Source organism: Oncorhynchus nerka, linkage group LG12 (genome assembly GCF_034236695.1).
Source record: "Oncorhynchus nerka isolate Pitt River linkage group LG12, Oner_Uvic_2.0, whole genome shotgun sequence".
NCBI lineage: Eukaryota > Metazoa > Chordata > Actinopteri > Salmoniformes > Salmonidae > Oncorhynchus > Oncorhynchus nerka.
In genome coordinates, this window is record NC_088407.1 from 88,125,340 (window position 1) to 88,145,715 (window position 20,376).

At 32.3% G+C, this 20,376-nt stretch overlaps 1 protein-coding gene across 2 annotated transcripts in view; it reads left to right on the forward strand.

Moving 5' to 3' along the window:
* Positions 1 to 203: 203 nt before the first annotated feature.
* Positions 204 to 20,376, forward strand: part of LOC115124424 (tandem C2 domains nuclear protein-like) — a 39,820-nt gene continuing 19,647 nt past the window's right edge. The window contains exons 1-8 of one of the 2 annotated variants that reach the window (XM_065025930.1): positions 204 to 292; positions 571 to 641; positions 1,063 to 1,260; positions 1,615 to 1,761; positions 3,465 to 3,541; positions 17,146 to 17,227; positions 17,815 to 17,915; positions 18,695 to 18,811. In XM_065025930.1, the coding sequence (XP_064882002.1) occupies positions 572 to 641; positions 1,063 to 1,260; positions 1,615 to 1,761; positions 3,465 to 3,541; positions 17,146 to 17,227; positions 17,815 to 17,915; positions 18,695 to 18,811 (792 nt within the window). In that variant the 5' untranslated portion in view covers positions 204 to 292; position 571. Of the gene's footprint in view, positions 642 to 1,062; positions 1,261 to 1,614; positions 1,762 to 3,464; positions 3,542 to 17,145; positions 17,228 to 17,814; positions 17,916 to 18,694; positions 18,812 to 20,376 lie in introns of both variants that reach the window. The other variant, XM_065025931.1, reaches the window with a different exon arrangement.

Sequence of the window (20,376 nt, forward strand, 5' to 3'; positions counted from 1 at the left end):
GAAGCAATTGAGACTCCTGCACATGTTTATTATTCATTTAGTTTTTGGAGAAGGAAGCTTGTTAATCTTGAGAACGTCTCGTTGAAGGGCATTAGCGGAGAGAGAGGAAGCATGTCAACAGAACCAACCAGCCTTAAACTCGACGGGCACTAGGACCTAAAACGGGTCTGTGGCTCCAGTGGAAGTTAAGGACGAGGACAGTTTGGGAGAATACCCACTATTCCAGCTGTTCTATAGAGAAGTACTGAAAGAAGTTGTGCGTCTTCCCGGGGCGGGAATATCTGCTTAGCAGGTTTTCATAAATTTGTTTTAGTTTGGTTAACGTGGTTATTGTGAGATGATAATAATTGCTGAAATGTCTAGGAATCGTTTCTACCTATGTATCTCTTCTCATCAGAAGATATAGCTGACTCCTGTCAATTAATTTCTTGAACTATTCTGTCGTCAGAAAGATAAAAAGTCGCAGTCAGTTATTTGAATGTAAATTCTCAGGAACTTTCATGCGGTAATACAGTTGGCTTCGTGCTGCTGTTTATTCTGTTGTGTACTCTGATTACGACTCTATTACAGCATGGCAATGGAATGCATCAAGAACTGCTGCAAGACCTTCCTAGGCAAGGACGCTGAGATAGAGCAGCAAGGTAGGTAAAATTGTTAATTTTATACATATAAAAAATAAATAAATAGCCTATTGGATTACTCCTTGGCTTATATTATATTACATTGATTAGCCTCTATCCTTTGTGTTATTTTTGATCTCTTTTTAATGTAGTATCATATATTTTACAGCCTGATTTATTTTACCAGGCAAGTCGATTAAGAACAAATTCTTATTTATAACGACGGCCTAGGGACAGTGGGTTAACTGCCTTGTTCAGGGGCAGAACGACAGATTTTTACCTTGTCAGCTCGAGGGTTTGAACTTGCAACCTTTCAGTTACTAGTCCAACGCTCTAACCACTAGGCTACCCTGCCGCCCCGTTTATAAAATATGATGGATGTCTACTACTTAGTAAACTGAAGTCCCTCGGAGGAAAAATAATGGTTTATTCTACTTTGTAGTGATTACAATGAAGATGCCCCCTGCCAGAGCTATCTCAGGTGGCCCCAGGAAGGGTGTAGGGGTATCAGAGGACTATCTCCTCTCTAAACTCCCCTTGGATGGAAAAGAGATCCCCTTTGTCCTCCCCACGTTCAAACCTTCCTACATCCAACCACGAGGATCACGTTACCTCGGCTACCAGACACCAGGGCTACACAGTATGTATCAAGTCAATCAATCAGTGTCTTTACTGTCACAAATGTGGACATTTTTACAACCACCATTGTCTGGGCTTTTCTCAGAGCGAAAATGTATATCAATTAATGTTTTATTGCTAATATCATAATGTACATACTGTATTGATTATGGCAATAATCTCTCTGTGTGTACCCCGGGTTTAGGTGATGTGTTATGTAACTTCTGACCTGTGACCTCTAACCTCTATGTATCCCAGGTTTAGGGGATATGTTAGGTAACCTCTGACCTGTGACCTCTAACCTCTGTGTATCCCAGGTTTAGGGAATGTGTTATGGAACTTCTGACCTGTGACCTCTAACCTCTATGTACCCCAGGTTCAGCCAGGAGCACCTATGCAGAGAGGAAGGCGGAGCTGTCAGGGGCCAGTCACATAGTCTATAACCCCGACTCCTCCCCCAACATGTCTCCCGGAACAACACGACACAGCAATCTGAAAAAGAGTTCCCGGGGCTCAGAATCAGGTGTGTGTACTGTAATATCACCCCTGACCCCTAACCCTGTACTGTAATATCACCCTGACCCCTAACCCTGTACTGTAATATCACCCTGACCCCTAACCCTGTACTGTAATATCACCCCTGATCCCTAACCCTGTACTGTAATATCACCCCTGACCCCTAACCCTGTACTGTAATATCACCCTGACCCCTAACCCTGTACTGTAATATCACCCTGACCCCTAACCCTGTACTGTAATATCACCCCTGACCCCTAACCCTGTACTGTAATATCACCCCTGACCCCTAACCCTGTACTGTAATATCACCCCTGACCCCTAACCCTGTACTGTAATATCACCCTGACCCCTAACCCTGTACTGTAATATCACCCCTGACCCCTAACCCTGTACTGTAATATCACCCCTGACCCCTAACCCTGTACTGTAATATCACCCTGACCCCTAACCCTGTACTGTAATATCACCCTGACTCCTAACCCTGTACTGTAATATCACCCTGACCCCTGTACTGTAATATCACCCTGACCCCTAACCCTGTACTGTAATATCACCCTGACCCTGTACTGTAATATCACCCCTGACCCCTAACCCTGTACTGTAATATCACCCTGACCCTGTACTGTAATATCACCCTGACCCCTGACCCTGTACTGTAATATCACCCTGACCCCTGACCCTGTACTGTAATATCACCCTGACCCTGTACTGTATTTCACCCCTGACCCCTAGTGTACTGTATTTCACCCCTGACCCCTAGTGTACTGTAATATCACCCCTGACCCCTAGTGTACTGTAATATCACCCCTGACCCCTAACCCTGTACTGTAATATCACCCTGACCCCTGACCCTGTACTGTAATATCACCCTGACCCTGTACTGTATTTCACCCCTGACCCCTAGTGTACTGTAATATCATCCCTGACCCCTAGTGTACTGTAATATCACCCTGACCCCTGACCCTGTACTGTAATATCACCCTGACCCTGTACTGTATTTCACCCCTGACCCCTAGTGTACTGTATTTCACCCCGACCCCTAGTGTACTGTAATATCACCCCTGACCCCTAGTGTACTGTATTTCACCCCGACCCCTAGTGTACTGTAATATCATCCCTGACCCCTAGTGTACTGTAATATCATCCCTGATCCCTAGTGTACTGTAATATCATCCCTGACCCCTAGTGTACTGTATTTCACCCCTGACCCCTAGTGTACTGTAATATCACCCCTGACCCCTAGTGTACTGTAATATCACCCCTGACCCCTGACCCCTAGTGTACTGTATTTCACCCCTGACCCCTAGTGTACTGTAATATCACCCCTGACCCCTAGTGTACTGTAATATCACCCCTGACCCCTAGTGTACTGTAATATCACCCCTGACCCCTAGTGTACTGTAATATCACCCCTGACCCCTAGTGTACTGTAATATCAGGGATAAGAAAAGTCTCTCCTCATACCAGCTCATATTAGTTTATATGTGAGGAGAGACCAGGACCTGTGGATCAGGTGTGTACTGTAAAATCAGAAAGAGAAAATAATCCCGTCCTCATATTGCAAATACTGAGATTTTCCTGTGTCTTAGTAACTATTTGCTTGGCTTTCACATTTGGGGAAAAGCTATCTTAGCTTAATACGGTTTGCTTGGCTTTCACATTTGGGGAAAAGCTATCTTAGCTTAATACGGTTTGCTTGGCTTTCAGGTGGGAATGTGACGACTGGGAATCTGAGCAAATCCCTGTTTGACTTGTCCAACTCCAACCCTCCCAGCCACATACAGGTGAGTGAGGATGTTTATGCAGTAACCAAACCACCTGTATTGTTTACCTCTGACACATTCAGTGTGATGCCTCCGTAAGCCAAAGCCTAAATCCACCTGTGAGCTGCCATATCTTTGTGTTCCCGTCGTCCACAGGTAAAGTCGTTGTGCGTCACCTCCCCCCTCCTCCCCCCCGCTCGTCCACAGGTAAAGTCGTTGTGCGTCACCTCCTCTCCTCGGCCACATTCATGGTTTCCATGGACCGTCACTCACCTCTCGGGCCTCTGAAAGACGGCTCAAAGCTCTGTTGATTGTGTTGAAGGAAGTGGTAATCAATCACAATAATTATGTAAGGGTTTGGTTAGGGCTGGTCTGGGTGGGGTCCTTCTTGGCTGTATTAGTAATATAAGGTGTATTGTATTGTACTGTAATCGCCAGTCATCAACAACAGCGTTGGTTACCAGGTATATATTGATAGTGTGAATTTGTTATGAATACTTTTGGTCTCATGTCTTGCCCCCCCCCCCCCCCAAAAAAAAAAAAAACCCACGATAAACATTACAATCTATCGAAACAGAACCTCGTGATAAATAACGTGATAAACTTCAGTTTGACTACGTGTTTCACAGCGTACTGATTATTAGGCTTGCATCCTAAATTGCTCCCTATTCCCTACGTAGTGACCTATGGGCCCTGGACAACAGTAGTTCACTATAAAGGACATAGGGACACATCCTGTACCTGCTTGAACCTGGGCCAGAACTTTGTGATTGGATGCTTAGTGTGTTGTATTGTTAGTTGCTCTCGTGCCTTATCGGGGAAGTCTAGCTGTTGAGCTGATACTGTTTAGTGTAATATGTAGTGTATTATGTAGTGTATTATGTAGTGTATTATGTAGTGTAATATGTAGTGTAATATGTATTATATAGTGTATTATGTAGTGTAATATGTAGTGTAATATGTAGTGTATTATGTAGTGTATTATGTAGTGTATTATGTAGTGTATTATGTAGTGTATTATGTAGTGTATTATGTAGTGTATTATGTAGTGTATTATGTAGTGTATTATGTAGTGTAATATGTAGTGTAATATGTAGTGTATTATGTAGTGTATTATGTAGTGTATTATGTAGTGTATTATGTAGTGTATTATGTAGTGTATTATGTAGTGTATTATGTATTATGTATTGTATTATGTAGTGTAATATGTAGTGTATTATGTAGTGTATTATGTAGTGTAATATGTAGTGTATTATGTAGTGTATTATGTAGTGTATTATGTATTATGTAGTGTAGTGTAATATGTAGTGTATTATGTAGTGTAGTGTAATATGTAGTGTAATATGTAGTGTAATATGTAGTGTATTATGTAGTGTATTATGTAGTGTATTATGTATTATGTAGTGTATTATGTAGTGTAATATGTAGTGTAATATGTATTATATAGTGTATTATGTAGTGTAATATGTAGTGTAATATGTAGTGTATTATGTAGTGTATTATGTAGTGTATTATGTAGTGTATTATGTATTATGTAGTGTAATATGTAGTGTAATATGTAGTGTAATATGTAGTGTATTATGTATTATGTAGTGTATTATGTATTATGTAGTGTATTATGTAGTGTAATATGTAGTGTATTATGTAGTGTATTATGTAGTGTAATATGTAGTGTATTATGTATTATGTAGTGTATTATGTAGTGTAATATGTAGTGTATTATGTAGTGTATTATGTAGTGTAATATGTAGTGTATTATGTAGTGTATTATGTATTATGTAGTGTATTATGTATTATGTAGTGTAATATGTAGTGTATTATGTATTATGTAGTGTATTATGTATTATGTAGTGTATTATGTAGTGTAATATGTAGTGTATTATGTAGTGTATTATGTAGTGTATTATGTATTATGTAGTGTATTATGTAGTGTATTATGTAGTGTATTATGTAGTGTATTATGTATTATGTAGTGTATTATGTAGTGTAATATGTAGTGTAATATGTAGTGTATTATGTAGTGTATTATGTATTATGTAGTGTAATATGTAGTGTATTATGTAGTGTATTATGTAGTGTATTATGTAGTGTATTATGTAGTGTATTATGTATTATGTAGTGTATTATGTAGTGTATTATGTAGTGTATTATGTAGTGTATTATGTAGTGTAATATGTAGTGTAATTATGTAGTGTAATATGTAGTGTAATATGTAGTGTAATATGTAGTGTATTATGTAGTGTATTATGTAGTGTATTATGTAGTGTAATATGTAGTGTAATATGTAGTGTAATATGTAGTGTAATATGTAGTGTAATATGTAGTGTATTATGTAGTGTAATATGTAGTGTATTATGTAGTGTAATATGTAGTGTAATATGTAGTGTAATATGTAGTGTAATATGTAGTGTATTATGTAGTGTATTATGTAGTGTATTATGTAGTGTATTATGTAGTGTAATATGTAGTGTATTATGTAGTAATATGTAATATGTAGTGTATTATGTAGTGTATTATGTAGTGTATTATGTAGTGTATTATGTAGTGTATTATGTATTATGTATTGTATTATGTAGTGTAATATGTAGTGTATTATGTAGTGTATTATGTAGTGTAATATGTAGTGTATTATGTAGTGTAATATGTAGTGTATTATGTATTATGTAGTGTATTATGTAGTGTATTATGTAGTGTATTATGTAGTGTATTATGTAGTGTATTATGTAGTGTAATATGTAGTGTATTATGTAGTGTATTATGTAGTGTATTATGTAGTGTATTATGTAGTGTATTATGTAGTGTATTATGTAGTGTATTATGTAGTGTATTATGTAGTGTATTATGTAGTGTATTATGTAGTGTATTATGTAGTGTATTATGTAGTGTATTATGTAGTGTATTATGTAGTGTATTATGTAGTGTATTATGTAGTGTATTATGTAGTGTAATATGTAGTGTATTATGTAGTGTATTATGTAGTGTAGTGTATTATGTAGTGTATTATGTAGTGTAATATGTAGTGTATTATGTAGTGTATTATGTAGTGTATTATGTAGTGTATTATGTAGTGTATTATGTAGTGTATTATGTATTATGTAGTGTATTATGTAGTGTATTATGTAGTGTATTATGTAGTGTATTATGTAGTGTATTATGTAGTGTATTATGTAGTGTATTATGTAGTGTATTATGTAGTGTATTATGTAGTGTATTATGTAGTGTATTATGTAGTGTATTATGTAGTGTATTATGTAGTGTATTATGTAGTGTATTATGTAGTGTATTATGTAGTGTATTATGTAGTGTATTATGTAGTGTATTATGTAGTGTATTATGTAGTGTATTATGTAGTGTATTATGTAGTGTATATGTAGTGTATTATGTAGTGTATTATGTATTATGTAGTGTATTATGTAGTGTATTATGTAGTGTAATATGTAGTGTATTATGTAGTGTATTATGTAGTGTATTATGTAGTGTATTATGTAGTGTATTATGTAGTGTATTATGTAGTGTATTATGTAGTGTATTATGTAGTGTATTATGTAGTGTATTATGTAGTGTATTATGTAGTGTATTATGTATTATGTATTATGTATTGTATTATGTAGTGTATTATGTAGTGTATTATGTAGTGTATTATGTAGTGTATTATGTAGTGTATTATGTAGTGTATTATGTAGTGTATTATGTATTATGTGTATTATGTAGTGTATTATGTAGTGTATTATGTAGTGTATTATGTAGTGTATTATGTAGTGTATTATGTAGTGTATTATGTAGTGTATTATGTAGTGTATTATGTAGTGTATTATGTAGTGTATTATGTAGTGTATTATGTAGTGTATTATGTAGTGTATTATGTAGTGTATTATGTAGTGTATTATGTAGTGTAATATGTAGTGTATTATGTAGTGTTATGTAGTGTATTATGTAGTGTATTATGTAGTGTATTATGTAGTGTATTATGTAGTGTAATATGTAGTGTATTATGTAGTGTATTATGTAGTGTATTATGTAGTGTAATATGTAGTGTATTATGTAGTGTATTATGTAGTGTATTATGTATGTAGTGTATTATGTAGTGTAATATGTAGTGTAATATGTAGTGTATTATGTAGTGTATTATGTAGTGTATTATGTAGTGTAATATGTAGTGTAATATGTAGTGTAATATGTAGTGTATTATGTAGTGTAATATGTAGTGTAATATGTAGTGTATTATGTAGTGTATTATGTAGTGTATTATGTAGTGTATTATGTAGTGTAATATGTAGTGTAATATGTAGTGTAATATGTAGTGTAATATGTAGTGTATTATGTAGTGTATTATGTAGTATTATTATGTAGTGTATTATGTAGTGTATTATGTAGTGTAATATGTAGTGTATTATGTAGTGTATTATGTAGTGTATTATGTAGTGTAATATGTAGTGTATTATGTAGTGTATTATGTATTATGTAGTGTATTATGTAGTGTATTATGTAGTGTATTATGTAGTGTATTATGTAGTGTATTATGTAGTGTATTATGTAGTGTATTATGTAGTGTATTATGTAGTGTATTATGTAGTGTATTATGTAGTGTATTATGTAGTGTATTATGTAGTGTATTATGTAGTGTAATATGTAGTGTATTATGTAGTGTAATATGTAGTGTATTATGTATTATGTAGTGTATTATGTATTATGTAGTGTATTATGTAGTGTATTATGTAGTGTATTATGTAGTGTATTATGTAGTGTATTATGTAGTGTATTATGTAGTGTAATATGTAGTGTATTATGTAGTGTATTATGTAGTGTAGTGTATTATGTAGTGTATTATGTAGTGTATTATATAGTGTATTATGTAGTGTAATATGTAGTGTATTATGTAGTGTATTATGTAGTGTATTATGTAGTGTATTATGTAGTGTATTATGTAGTGTAGTGTATTATGTAGTGTATTATGTAGTGTATTATGTAGTGTAATATGTAGTGTATTATGTAGTGTATTATGTAGTGTATTATGTAGTGTATTATGTAGTGTATTATGTAGTGTATTATGTAGTGTATATAGTGTATTATGTAGTGTATTATGTAGTGTATTATAGTGTAGTGTATTATGTAGTGTAATATGTAGTGTATTATGTAGTGTAATATGTAGTGTATTATGTAGTGTATTATGTATTATGTAGTGTATTATGTAGTGTATTATGTAGTGTAATATGTAGTGTATTATGTAGTGTAATATGTAGTGTATTATGTAGTGTAATATGTAGTGTATTATGTAGTGTATTATGTAGTGTATTATGTAGTGTATTATGTAGTGTATTATGTAGTGTATTATGTAGTGTATTATGTATTATGTAGTGTATTATGTAGTGTATTATGTAGTGTATTATGTAGTGTATTATGTAGTGTATTATGTAGTGTATTATGTAGTGTATTATGTAGTGTATTATGTAGTGTATTATGTAGTGTAATATGTAGTGTATTATGTAGTGTATTATGTAGTGTATTATGTAGTGTAATATGTAGTGTATTATGTAGTGTATTATGTAGTGTATTATGTAGTGTATTATGTAGTGTAATATGTAGTGTATTATGTAGTGTATTATGTAGTGTATTATGTAGTGTATTATGTAGTGTATTATGTAGTGTATTATGTAGTGTATTATGTAGTGTATTATGTAGTGTATTATGTAGTGTAGTGTATTATGTAGTGTATTATGTAGTGTTATGTAGTGTATTATGTAGTGTAGTGTATTATGTAGTGTATTATGTAGTGTATTATGTATTATGTAGTGTATTATGTAGTGTAATATGTAGTGTATTATGTAGTGTATTATGTAGTGTATTATGTAGTGTATTATGTAGTGTATTATGTAGTGTATTATGTAGTGTATTATGTATTATGTAGTGTATTATGTAGTGTATTATGTAGTGTATTATGTAGTGTATTATGTAGTGTATTATGTAGTGTAATATGTAGTGTATTATGTAGTGTATTATGTAGTGTATTATGTGTATTATGTAGTGTATTATGTAGTGTATTATGTAGTGTATTATGTAGTGTATTATGTAGTGTATTATGTAGTGTATTATTAGTGTATTATGTAGTGTATTATGTAGTGTATTATGTATTATGTATGTAGTGTATTATGTAGTGTATTATGTAGTGTATTATGTAGTGTATTATGTAGTGTATTATGTAGTGTATTATGTAGTGTATTATGTAGTGTATTATGTAGTGTATATGTAGTGTATTATGTAGTGTATTATGTAGTGTATTATATTATGTAGTGTATTATGTAGTGTATTATGTAGTGTATGTATTATGTAGTGTATTATGTAGTGTATTATGTAATATGTAGTGTATTATGTAGTGTATTATGTAGTGTAATATGTAGTGTATTATGTAGTGTATTATGTAGTGTATTATGTAGTGTATTATGTAGTGTATTATGTAGTGTATTATGTAGTGTATTATGTAGTGTATTATGTATTATGTAGTGTATTATGTAGTGTATTATGTATTATGTAGTGTATTATGTAGTGTATTATGTAGTGTATTATGTAGTGTATTATGTATTATGTAGTGTATTATGTAGTGTATTATGTATTATGTAGTGTATTATGTAGTGTATTATGTATTATGTAGTGTATTATGTATTATGTAGTGTATTATGTATTATGTAGTGTATTATGTAGTGTATTATGTATTATGTGTATTATGTAGTGTATTAGTGTATTATGTAGTGTATTATGTATTATGTAGTGTATTATGTAGTGTATTAGTGTATTATGTAGTGTATTATGTATTATGTAGTGTATTATGTAGTGTATTATGTATTATGTAGTGTATTATGTAGTATTATGTATTATGTAGTGTATTATGTAGTGTATTATGTAGTGTATTATGTATTATGTAGTGTATTATGTAGTGTATTATGTAGTGTATTATGTAGTGTATTATGTATTATGTAGTGTATTATGTATTATGTAGTGTATTATGTAGTGTATTATGTATTATGTAGTGTATTATGTAGTGTATTATGTAGTGTATTATGTAGTGTATTATGTAGTGTATTATGTAGTGTATTATGTATTATGTAGTGTAGTGTATTATGTAGTGTATTATGTAGTGTATTATGTAGTGTATTATGTAGTGTATTATGTAGTGTATTATGTAGTGTATTATGTAGTGTATTATGTAGTGTATTATGTAGTGTATTATGTAGTGTATTATGTATTATGTAGTGTATTATGTAGTGTATTATGTAGTGTATGTATATGTATGTATTATGTGTATTATGTAGTGTATTATGTAGTGTATTATGTAGTGTATTATGTAGTGTATTATGTATTATGTAGTGTATTATGTAGTGTATTATGTATTATGTAGTGTATTATGTAGTGTATTATGTATTATGTAGTGTATTATGTAGTGTATTATGTATTATGTAGTGTATTATGTAGTGTATTATGTAGTGTATTATGTAGTGTATTATGTAGTGTATTATGTAGTGTATTATGTAGTGTATTATGTAGTGTATTATGTAGTGTATTATGTAGTGTATTATGTAGTGTATTATGTATTATGTAGTGTATTATGTAGTGTATTATGTAGTATTATGTAGTGTATTATGTAGTGTATTATGTAGTGTATTATGTAGTGTATTATGTAGTGTATTATGTATTATGTAGTGTATTATGTAGTGTATTATGTAGTGTATTATGTAGTGTATTATGTATTATGTAGTGTATTATGTAGTGTATTATGTAGTGTATTATGTAGTGTATTATGTAGTGTATTATGTAGTGTATTATGTAGTGTATTATGTAGTGTATTATGTAGTGTATTATGTAGTGTATTATGTATTATGTAGTGTATTATGTAGTGTATTATGTATTATGTAGTGTATTATGTAGTGTATTATGTAGTGTATTATGTAGTGTATTATGTAGTGTATTATGTAGTGTATTATGTAGTGTATTATGTAGTGTATTATGTAGTGTATTATGTAGTGTATTATGTAGTGTATTATGTAGTGTATTATGTAGTGTATTATGTAGTGTATTATGTAGTGTATTATGTATTATGTAGTGTATTATGTAGTGTATTATGTAGTGTATTATGTATTATGTAGTGTATTATGTAGTGTATTATGTAGTGTATTATGTAGTGTATTATGTAGTGTATTATGTAGTGTATTATGTAGTGTATTATGTATAATATGTAGTGTATTATGTAGTGTATTATGTAGTGTATTATGTAGTGTATTATGTATTATGTAGTGTATTATGTAGTGTATTATGTAGTGTATTATGTATTATGTAGTGTATTATGTAGTGTATTATGTAGTGTATTATGTATTATGTAGTGTATTATGTAGTGTATTATGTAGTGTATTATGTAGTGTATTATGTAGTGTATTATGTAGTGTATTATGTAGTGTATTATGTAGTGTATTATGTAGTGTGTTATGTAGTGTATTATGTAGTGTATTATGTAGTGTAATATGTTATGTAGTGTATGTATATGTAGTGTATTATGTAGTGTATTATGTAGTGTGTTATGTAGTGTATTATGTAGTGTATTATGTAGTGTATTATGTAGTGTATTATGTAGTGTAGTGTATTATGTGTATTATGTAGTGTATTATGTAGTGTAATAATATGTAGTGTATTATGTAGTGTATTATGTAGTGTATTATGTAGTGTATTATGTATTATGTAGTGTATTATGTAGTGTATTATGTAGTGTATTATGTAGTGTATTATGTAATATGTAGTGTATTATGTAGTGTATTATGTAGTGTATTATGTAGTGTATTATGTAGTGTATTATGTAGTGTATTATGTAGTGTATTATGTAGTGTATTATGTAGTGTATTATGTAGTGTATTATGTAGTGTAATATGTAGTGTATTATGTAGTGTAATATGTAGTGTATTATGTAGTGTAATATGTAGTGTATTATGTAGTGTATTATGTAGTGTATTATGTAGTGTATTATGTAGTGTATTATGTAGTGTATTATGTAGTGTATTATGTAGTGTAATATGTAGTGTATTATGTAGTGTAATATGTAGTGTATTATGTAGTGTATTATGTAGTGTATTATGTAGTGTAATATGTAGTGTATTATGTAGTGTAATATGTAGTGTATTATGTAGTGTAATATGTAGTGTATTATGTAGTGTAATATGTAGTGTATTATGTAGTGTATTATGTAGTGTAATATGTAGTGTATTATGTAGTGTATTATGTAGTGTAATATGTAGTGTATTATGTAGTGTATTATGTATGTATGTAGTGTATTATGTAGTGTAATATGTAGTGTATTATGTAGTGTAATATGTAGTGTAATATGTAGTGTATTATGTAGTGTATTATGTAGTGTATTATGTAGTGTATTATGTAGTGTAATATGTAGTGTATTATGTAGTGTAATATGTAGTGTATTATGTAGTGTATTATGTAGTGTATTATGTATTATGTAGTGTATTATGTAGTGTATTATGTAGTGTATTATGTAGTGTATTATGTAGTGTATTATGTAGTGTATTATGTAGTGTAATATGTAGTGTATTATGTAGTGTATTATGTAGTGTGTATTATGTAGTGTATTATGTAGTGTATTATGTAGTGTAATATGTAGTGTATTATGTAGTGTATTATGTAGTGTATTATGTAGTGTATTATGTAGTGTATTATGTAGTGTATATGTAGTGTAATATGTAGTGTATTATGTAGTGTATTATGTAGTGTATTATGTAGTGTATTATGTAGTGTAATATGTAGTGTATTATGTAGTGTATTATGTAGTGTAATATGTAGTGTATTATGTAGTGTAATATGTAGTGTATTATGTAGTGTATTATGTAGTGTATTATGTAGTGTATTATGTAATATGTAGTGTATTATGTAGTGTATTATGTAGTGTATTATGTAGTGTATTATGTAGTGTAATATGTAGTGTATTATGTAGTGTATTATGTATTATGTAGTGTAATATGTAGTGTATTATGTAGTGTATTATGTAGTGTATTATGTAGTGTATTATGTAGTGTATTATGTAGTGTATTATAATATGTAGTGTATTATGTATGTATGTAATATGTAGTGTATTATGTAGTGTATTATGTAGTGTAATATGTAGTGTATTATGTAGTGTAATATGTAGTGTATTATGTAGTGTAATATGTAGTGTATTATGTAGTGTATTATGTAGTGTATTATGTAGTGTAATATGTAGTGTAATATGTAGTGTATTATGTAGTGTATTATGTAGTGTATTATGTAGTGTAATATGTAGTGTATTATGTAGTGTATTATGTAGTGTATTATGTAGTGTATTATGTAATATGTAGTTATGTAGTGTATTATGTAGTGTAATATGTAGTGTATTATGTAGTGTATTATGTAATATGTAGTGTAATATGTAGTGTATTATGTAGTGTATTATGTAGTGTATTATGTAGTGTATTATGTAGTGTATTATGTAGTGTATTATGTAGTGTAATATGTAGTGTAATATGTAGTGTATTATGTAGTGTATTATGTAGTGTATTATGTAGTGTATTATGTAATATGTAGTGTATTATGTAGTGTATTATGTAGTGTATTATGTAGTGTATTATGTAGTGTAATATGTAGTGTATTATGTAGTGTATTATGTAATATGTAGTGTATTATGTAGTGTAATATGTAGTGTATTATGTAGTGTATTATGTAGTGTATTATGTAGTGTAATATGTAGTGTATTATGTATTATGTAGTGTAATATGTAGTGTATTATGTAGTGTATTATGTAGTGTATTATGTAGTGTAATATGTAGTGTATTATGTAGTGTATTATGTAGTGTATTATGTAGTGTATTATGTAGTGTATTATGTAATATGTAGTGTATTATGTAGTGTAATATGTAGTGTATTATGTAGTGTAATATGTAGTGTATTATGTAGTGTATTATGTAGTGTAATATGTAGTGTATTATGTAGTGTATTATGTAGTGTAATATGTAGTGTATTATGTAGTGTATTATGTAGTGTAATATGTAGTGTATTATGTAGTGTATTATGTAGTGTATTATGTAGTGTATTATGTAGTGTATTATGTAATATGTAGTGTATTATGTAGTGTATTATGTAGTGTATTATGTAGTGTATTATGTAGTGTATTATGTAATATGTAGTGTATTATGTAGTGTATTATGTAATATGTAGTGTATTATGTAGTGTATAATATGTAGTGTATTATGTAGTGTATTATGTAGTGTATTATGTAGTGTATTATGTAGTGTATTATGTAGTGTATTATGTAGTGTAATATGTAGTGTAATATGTAGTGTATTATGTAGTGTATTATATGTAGTGTATTATGTAGTGTATTATGTAGTGTAATATGTAGTGTAATATGTAGTGTATTATGTAGTGTAATATGTAGTGTATTATGTAGTGTATTATGTAGTGTATTATGTAGTGTATTATGTAGTGTAATATGTAGTGTATTATGTATTATGTAGTGTATTATGTAGTGTATTATGTAGTGTAATATGTAGTGTATTATGTAGTGTATTATGTAGTGTATATGTAGTGTAATATGTAGTGTATTATGTATTATGTAGTGTATTATGTAGTGTATTATGTAGTGTAATATGTAGTGTATTATGTAGTGTAATATGTAGTGTATTATGTAGTGTATTATGTATTATGTAGTGTAATATGTAGTGTATTATGTAGTGTATTATGTATTATGTATTATGTAGTGTATTATGTAGTGTAATATGTAGTGTATTATGTAGTGTATTATGTATTATGTATTATGTAGTGTATTATGTAGTGTATTATGTAGTGTATTATGTATTATGTAGTGTATTATGTAGTGTAATATGTAGTGTATTATGTAGTGTAATATGTAGTGTATTGTGTAGTGTATTATGTAGTGTAATATGTAGTGTATTATGTAGTGTATTATAGTGTAATATGTAGTGTATTATGTAGTGTAATATGTAGTGTATTATGTATATGTAGTGTATTATGTAGTGTAATATGTATTATGTATTATGTAGTGTATTATGTAGTGTATTATGTAGTGTAATATGTAGTGTATTATGTAGTGTAATATGTAGTGTATTATGTAGTGTAATATGTAGTGTATTATGTAGTGTATTATGTAGTGTATTATGTATGTAATATGTAGTGTAATATGTAGTGTATTATGTAGTATGTATATATTATGTAGTGTATTATGTAGTGTAATATGTAGTGTATTATGTAGTGTGTATTATGTATTATGTAGTGTAATATGTAGTGTATTATGTAGTGTAATATGTATGTAGTGTAATATGTAGTGTATTATGTAGTGTAATATGTAGTGTATTATGTAGTGTATTATGTAGTGTAATATGTAGTGTATTATGTAGTGTATTATGTAGTGTATTATGTAGTGTATTATGTAGTGTATTATGTAGTGTATTATGTAGTGTATTATGTAGTGTATTATGTAGTGTATTATGTAGTGTAATATGTAGTGTATTATGTAGTGTATTATGTAGTATTATGTATGTATTATGTAGTGTAATATGTAGTGTATTATGTAGTGTATTATGTAGTGTATTATGTAGTGTATTATGTAGTGTAATATGTAGTGTATTATGTAGTGTATTATGTAGTGTAATATGTAGTGTATTATGTAGTGTATTATGTAGTGTATTATGTAGTGTATTATGTAGTGTATTATGTAGTGTAATATGTAGTGTATTATGTAGTGTAATATGTAGTGTATTATGTAGTGTAATATGTAGTGTATTATGTAGTGTATTATGTAGTGTATTATGTAGTGTAATATGTAGTGTATTATGTATTATGTAGTGTATTATGTAGTGTATTATGTAGTGTATTATGTAGTGTATTATGTAGTGTAATATGTAGTGTATTATGTAGTGTATTATGTAGTGTATTATGTAGTGTATTATGTAGTGTATTATGTAGTGTATTATGTAGTGTATTATGTATTATGTAGTGTATTATGTAGTGTATTATGTAGTGTATTATGTAGTGTATTATGTAGTGTATTATGTAGTGTATTATGTAGTGTATTATGTAGTGTATATGTAGTGTATGTAGTGTATTATGTATTATGTATTATGTAGTGTATTATGTAGTGTATTATGTAGTGTATTATGTAGTGTAGTGTATTATGTAGTGTATTATGTAGTGTATTATGTAGTGTAATATGTAGTGTAATATGTAGTGTAATATGTAGTGTAATATGTAGTGTATTATGTAGTGTATTATGTAGTGTAATATGTAGTGTATTATGTATTATGTAGTGTAATATGTAGTGTAATATGTAGTGTATTATGTAGTGTATTATGTAGTGTATTATGTAATATGTAGTGTATTATGTAGTGTAATATGTAGTGTATTCATGCAGAGATAATAATACTCAGTCTGTTTGAACATCCTGTTCATGTCCTGTTGATTTCATGTTTTAATGTCACGCAAGGTTGTCTCTGTGTTTATTATGACAGTGTGTCCAGGGCCTAACACGTGTGTGTGTGTGTGTGTGTGTGTGTGTGTGTGTGTGTGTGTGTGTGTGTGTGTGTGTGTGTGTCTGTGTCCCATTGTAGCGTTACGACAGTGTGTCCAGTGTCCAGAGCAGCAGTGCATCGTCCTCCCAGAGGGACTCCCTGGAGAACAGCCGTAGCCTTGGTAACCATTACACATACACACACCCTAGTCGTAGCCTTGGTAACCAATATAAAGGAAACACTAAACCCTGACAACAGAACAAAGACAACAATCCACTTCCTAACAGACTTTGTCAGAATGATTATTTTTTATTTAGGAGGAAAATAGAACACACACACACACACACACACACACACACACACACACACACACATCAATAATTTCACAATGCACAAATGCAGATGGATTTGTTCATGTTCAATAGCTTGTTTTCCATTGATCTGACATGTCCCTCTGTTGGTGTTTTCTATTGATCTGACATGTGTCTCTGTTGGTGTTTTCTATTGATCTGACATGTCTCTCTGTTGGTGTTTTCTATTGATCTGACATGTGTCTCTGTTGGTGTTTTCCATTGATCTGACATGTCTCTCTGTTGGTGTTTTCCATTGATCTGACATGTCTCTCTGTTGGTGTTTTCCATTGATCTGACATGTGTCTCTGTTGGTGTTTTCCATTGATCTGACATGTCTCTGTTGGTGTTTTCCATTGAACCGACATGTCTCCCTGTTGGTGTTTTCCATTGAACCGACATGTGTCTGTCTTTGTAGAGTCCATCACGTTGTCTGGAGATGAGAGAGACTTGGGGAAGGTGTGTGTCCGGCTGAGTTACCAGGAGGCCCTGGAGCAGGTGTGGATCACGTTGGTACAGGTACGGTTATAGGCCGCGGGAGGAAGGGGCTACCCAGGGGACTGAAGGGCCCATTGTACCTGCCTGCTAGGTGACTGAATGGAGCCTCTGTCTCAGATTGTTGGACCAGAAACTCCATCTCCATTTCTCCTCTCTCTCACAAGTCACTACTCTGTTAACTTCTGAGAAGTGTTTTACTGAGGAGAAATAATCACTGCTTTGAGAGGTATTTTAGTGAAGAAAAATAATCACTGCTTTGAGTTTATTTTTCAAAATGTAAAGTAGATTAACAACCACTTCCGTTCCAATCACAAATTAGAAGGTCTGATCATATCACACAATACGATCACAATGTAGAAGCAACTAACAAATAAATGACTTCCAACCAAAAAACAAGAGAAGTCCTGAGACACTTGGTTAGATGTGTCTGTATAATAAATACACTATGATACCTACCGTAGTCAGACCTCTAACTCTGTAGCCGGGCCTCTACCGGGCCTCTAACTCTGTAGCCGGGCCTCTAACTCTGTAGTTAGACCTCTAACTCTGTAGCCGGGCCTCTAACTCTGTAGTCAGACCTCTACCTCTGTAGCCGGGCCTCTACCGGGCCTCTAACTCTGTAGCCGGGCCTCTAACTCTGTAGTCAGACCTCTAACTCTGTAGACTGACCTCTAACTCTGTAGCCGGGCCTCTAACTCTGTAGACTGACCTCTGTCTCTGTAGCCCGGGCCTCTAACTCTGTAGCCGGTCCTCTAACTCTGTAGTCAGACCTCTAACTCTTATTTCTCTCCTTCTCTCAGTGTAAGGATGTGTCCCTCGCTCAGAACAGCAGTGAGCTGCAGCAGATTAGCTTTAAAGGCATCATCACTATGAGCAAACCAGTACAGTTCAAGAGCTCCGTCAAGGAAGGTTCTCCGGTAAGTTATTTAACATTTCTGTTTGACAGAGAGGAAATGAATGCTGATCTAGGATCTGTCCATATAATCTTATTCATTCTGATCTAGGATCTGTCCATATAATCTTATTCATTCTGATCTAGGATCTGTCCATATAGTCTTATTCATTCTGATCTAGGATCTGTCCATAAAGTCTTATTCATTCTGATCTAGGATCTGTCCATATAGACTATATGGACAGATCCTAGATCAGAATGAATAAGATTATATGGACAGATCCACCAGGTACTAGTCAGAGAGGCCTAATCTACCAGGTACTAGTCAGAGAGGCCTAATCTACCAGGTACTAGTCAGAGAGGCCTAATCTACCAGGTACTAGTCAGAGTGGAGTACCATCCTAATCTACCAGGTACTAGTCAGAGAGGCCTAATCTACCATGTACTAGTCAGAGTGGAGTACCATCCTAATCTACCAGGTACTAGTCAGAGAGGCCTAATCTACCAGGTACTAGTCAGAGAGGCCTAATCTACCAGGTACTAGTCAGAGTGGAGTACCATCCTAATCTACCAGGTACTAGTCAGAGAGGCCTAATCTACCAGGTACTAGTCAGAGTGGAGTACCATCCTAATCTACCAGGTACTAGTCAGAGAGGCCTAATCTACCAGGTACTAGTCAGAGAGGCCTAATCTACCAGGTACTAGTCAGAGTGGAGTACCATCCTAATCTACCAGGTACTAGTCAGAGAGGAGTACCATCCTAATCTACCAGGTACTAGTCAGAGTGGCCTAATCTACCAGGTACTAGTCAGAGTGGAGTACCATCCTAATCTACCAGGTACTAGTCAGAGTGGAGTACCATCCTAATCTACCAGGTACTAGTCAGAGAGGCCTAATCTACCAGGTACTAGTCAGAGTGGAGTACCATCCTAATCTACCAGGTACTAGTCAGAGAGGCCTAATCTACCAGGTACTAGTCAGAGTGGAGTACCATCCTAATCTACCAGGTACTAGTCAGAGAGGCCTAATCTACCAGGTACTAGTCAGAGAGGCCTAATCTACCAGGTACTAGTCAGAGTGGAGTACCGTCCTAATCTACCAGGTACTAGTCAGAGAGGCCTAATCTACCAGGTACTAGTCAGAGAGGCCTAATCTACCAGGTACTAGTCAGAGTGGCCTAATCTACCAGATACTAGTCAGAGAGGCCTAATCTACCAGGTACTAGTCAGAGTGGCCTAATCTACCAGATACTAGTCAGAGAGGCCTAATCTACCAGGTACTAGTCAGAGTGGCCTAATCTACCAGGTACTAGTCAGAGTGGAGTACCGTCCTAATCTACCAGGTACTAGTCAGAGAGGCCTAATCTACCAGGTACTAGTCAGAGAGGCCTAATCTACCAGGTACTAGTCAGAGTGGCCTAATCTACCAGGTACTAGTCAGAGTGGAGTACCGTCCTAATCTACCAAGGTACTAGTCAGAGTGGAGTACCATCCTAATCTACCAGGTACTAGTCAGAGTGGAGTACCGTCCTAATCTACCAGATACTAGTCAGAGAGGCCTAATCTACCAGGTACGAGTCAGAGTGGCCTA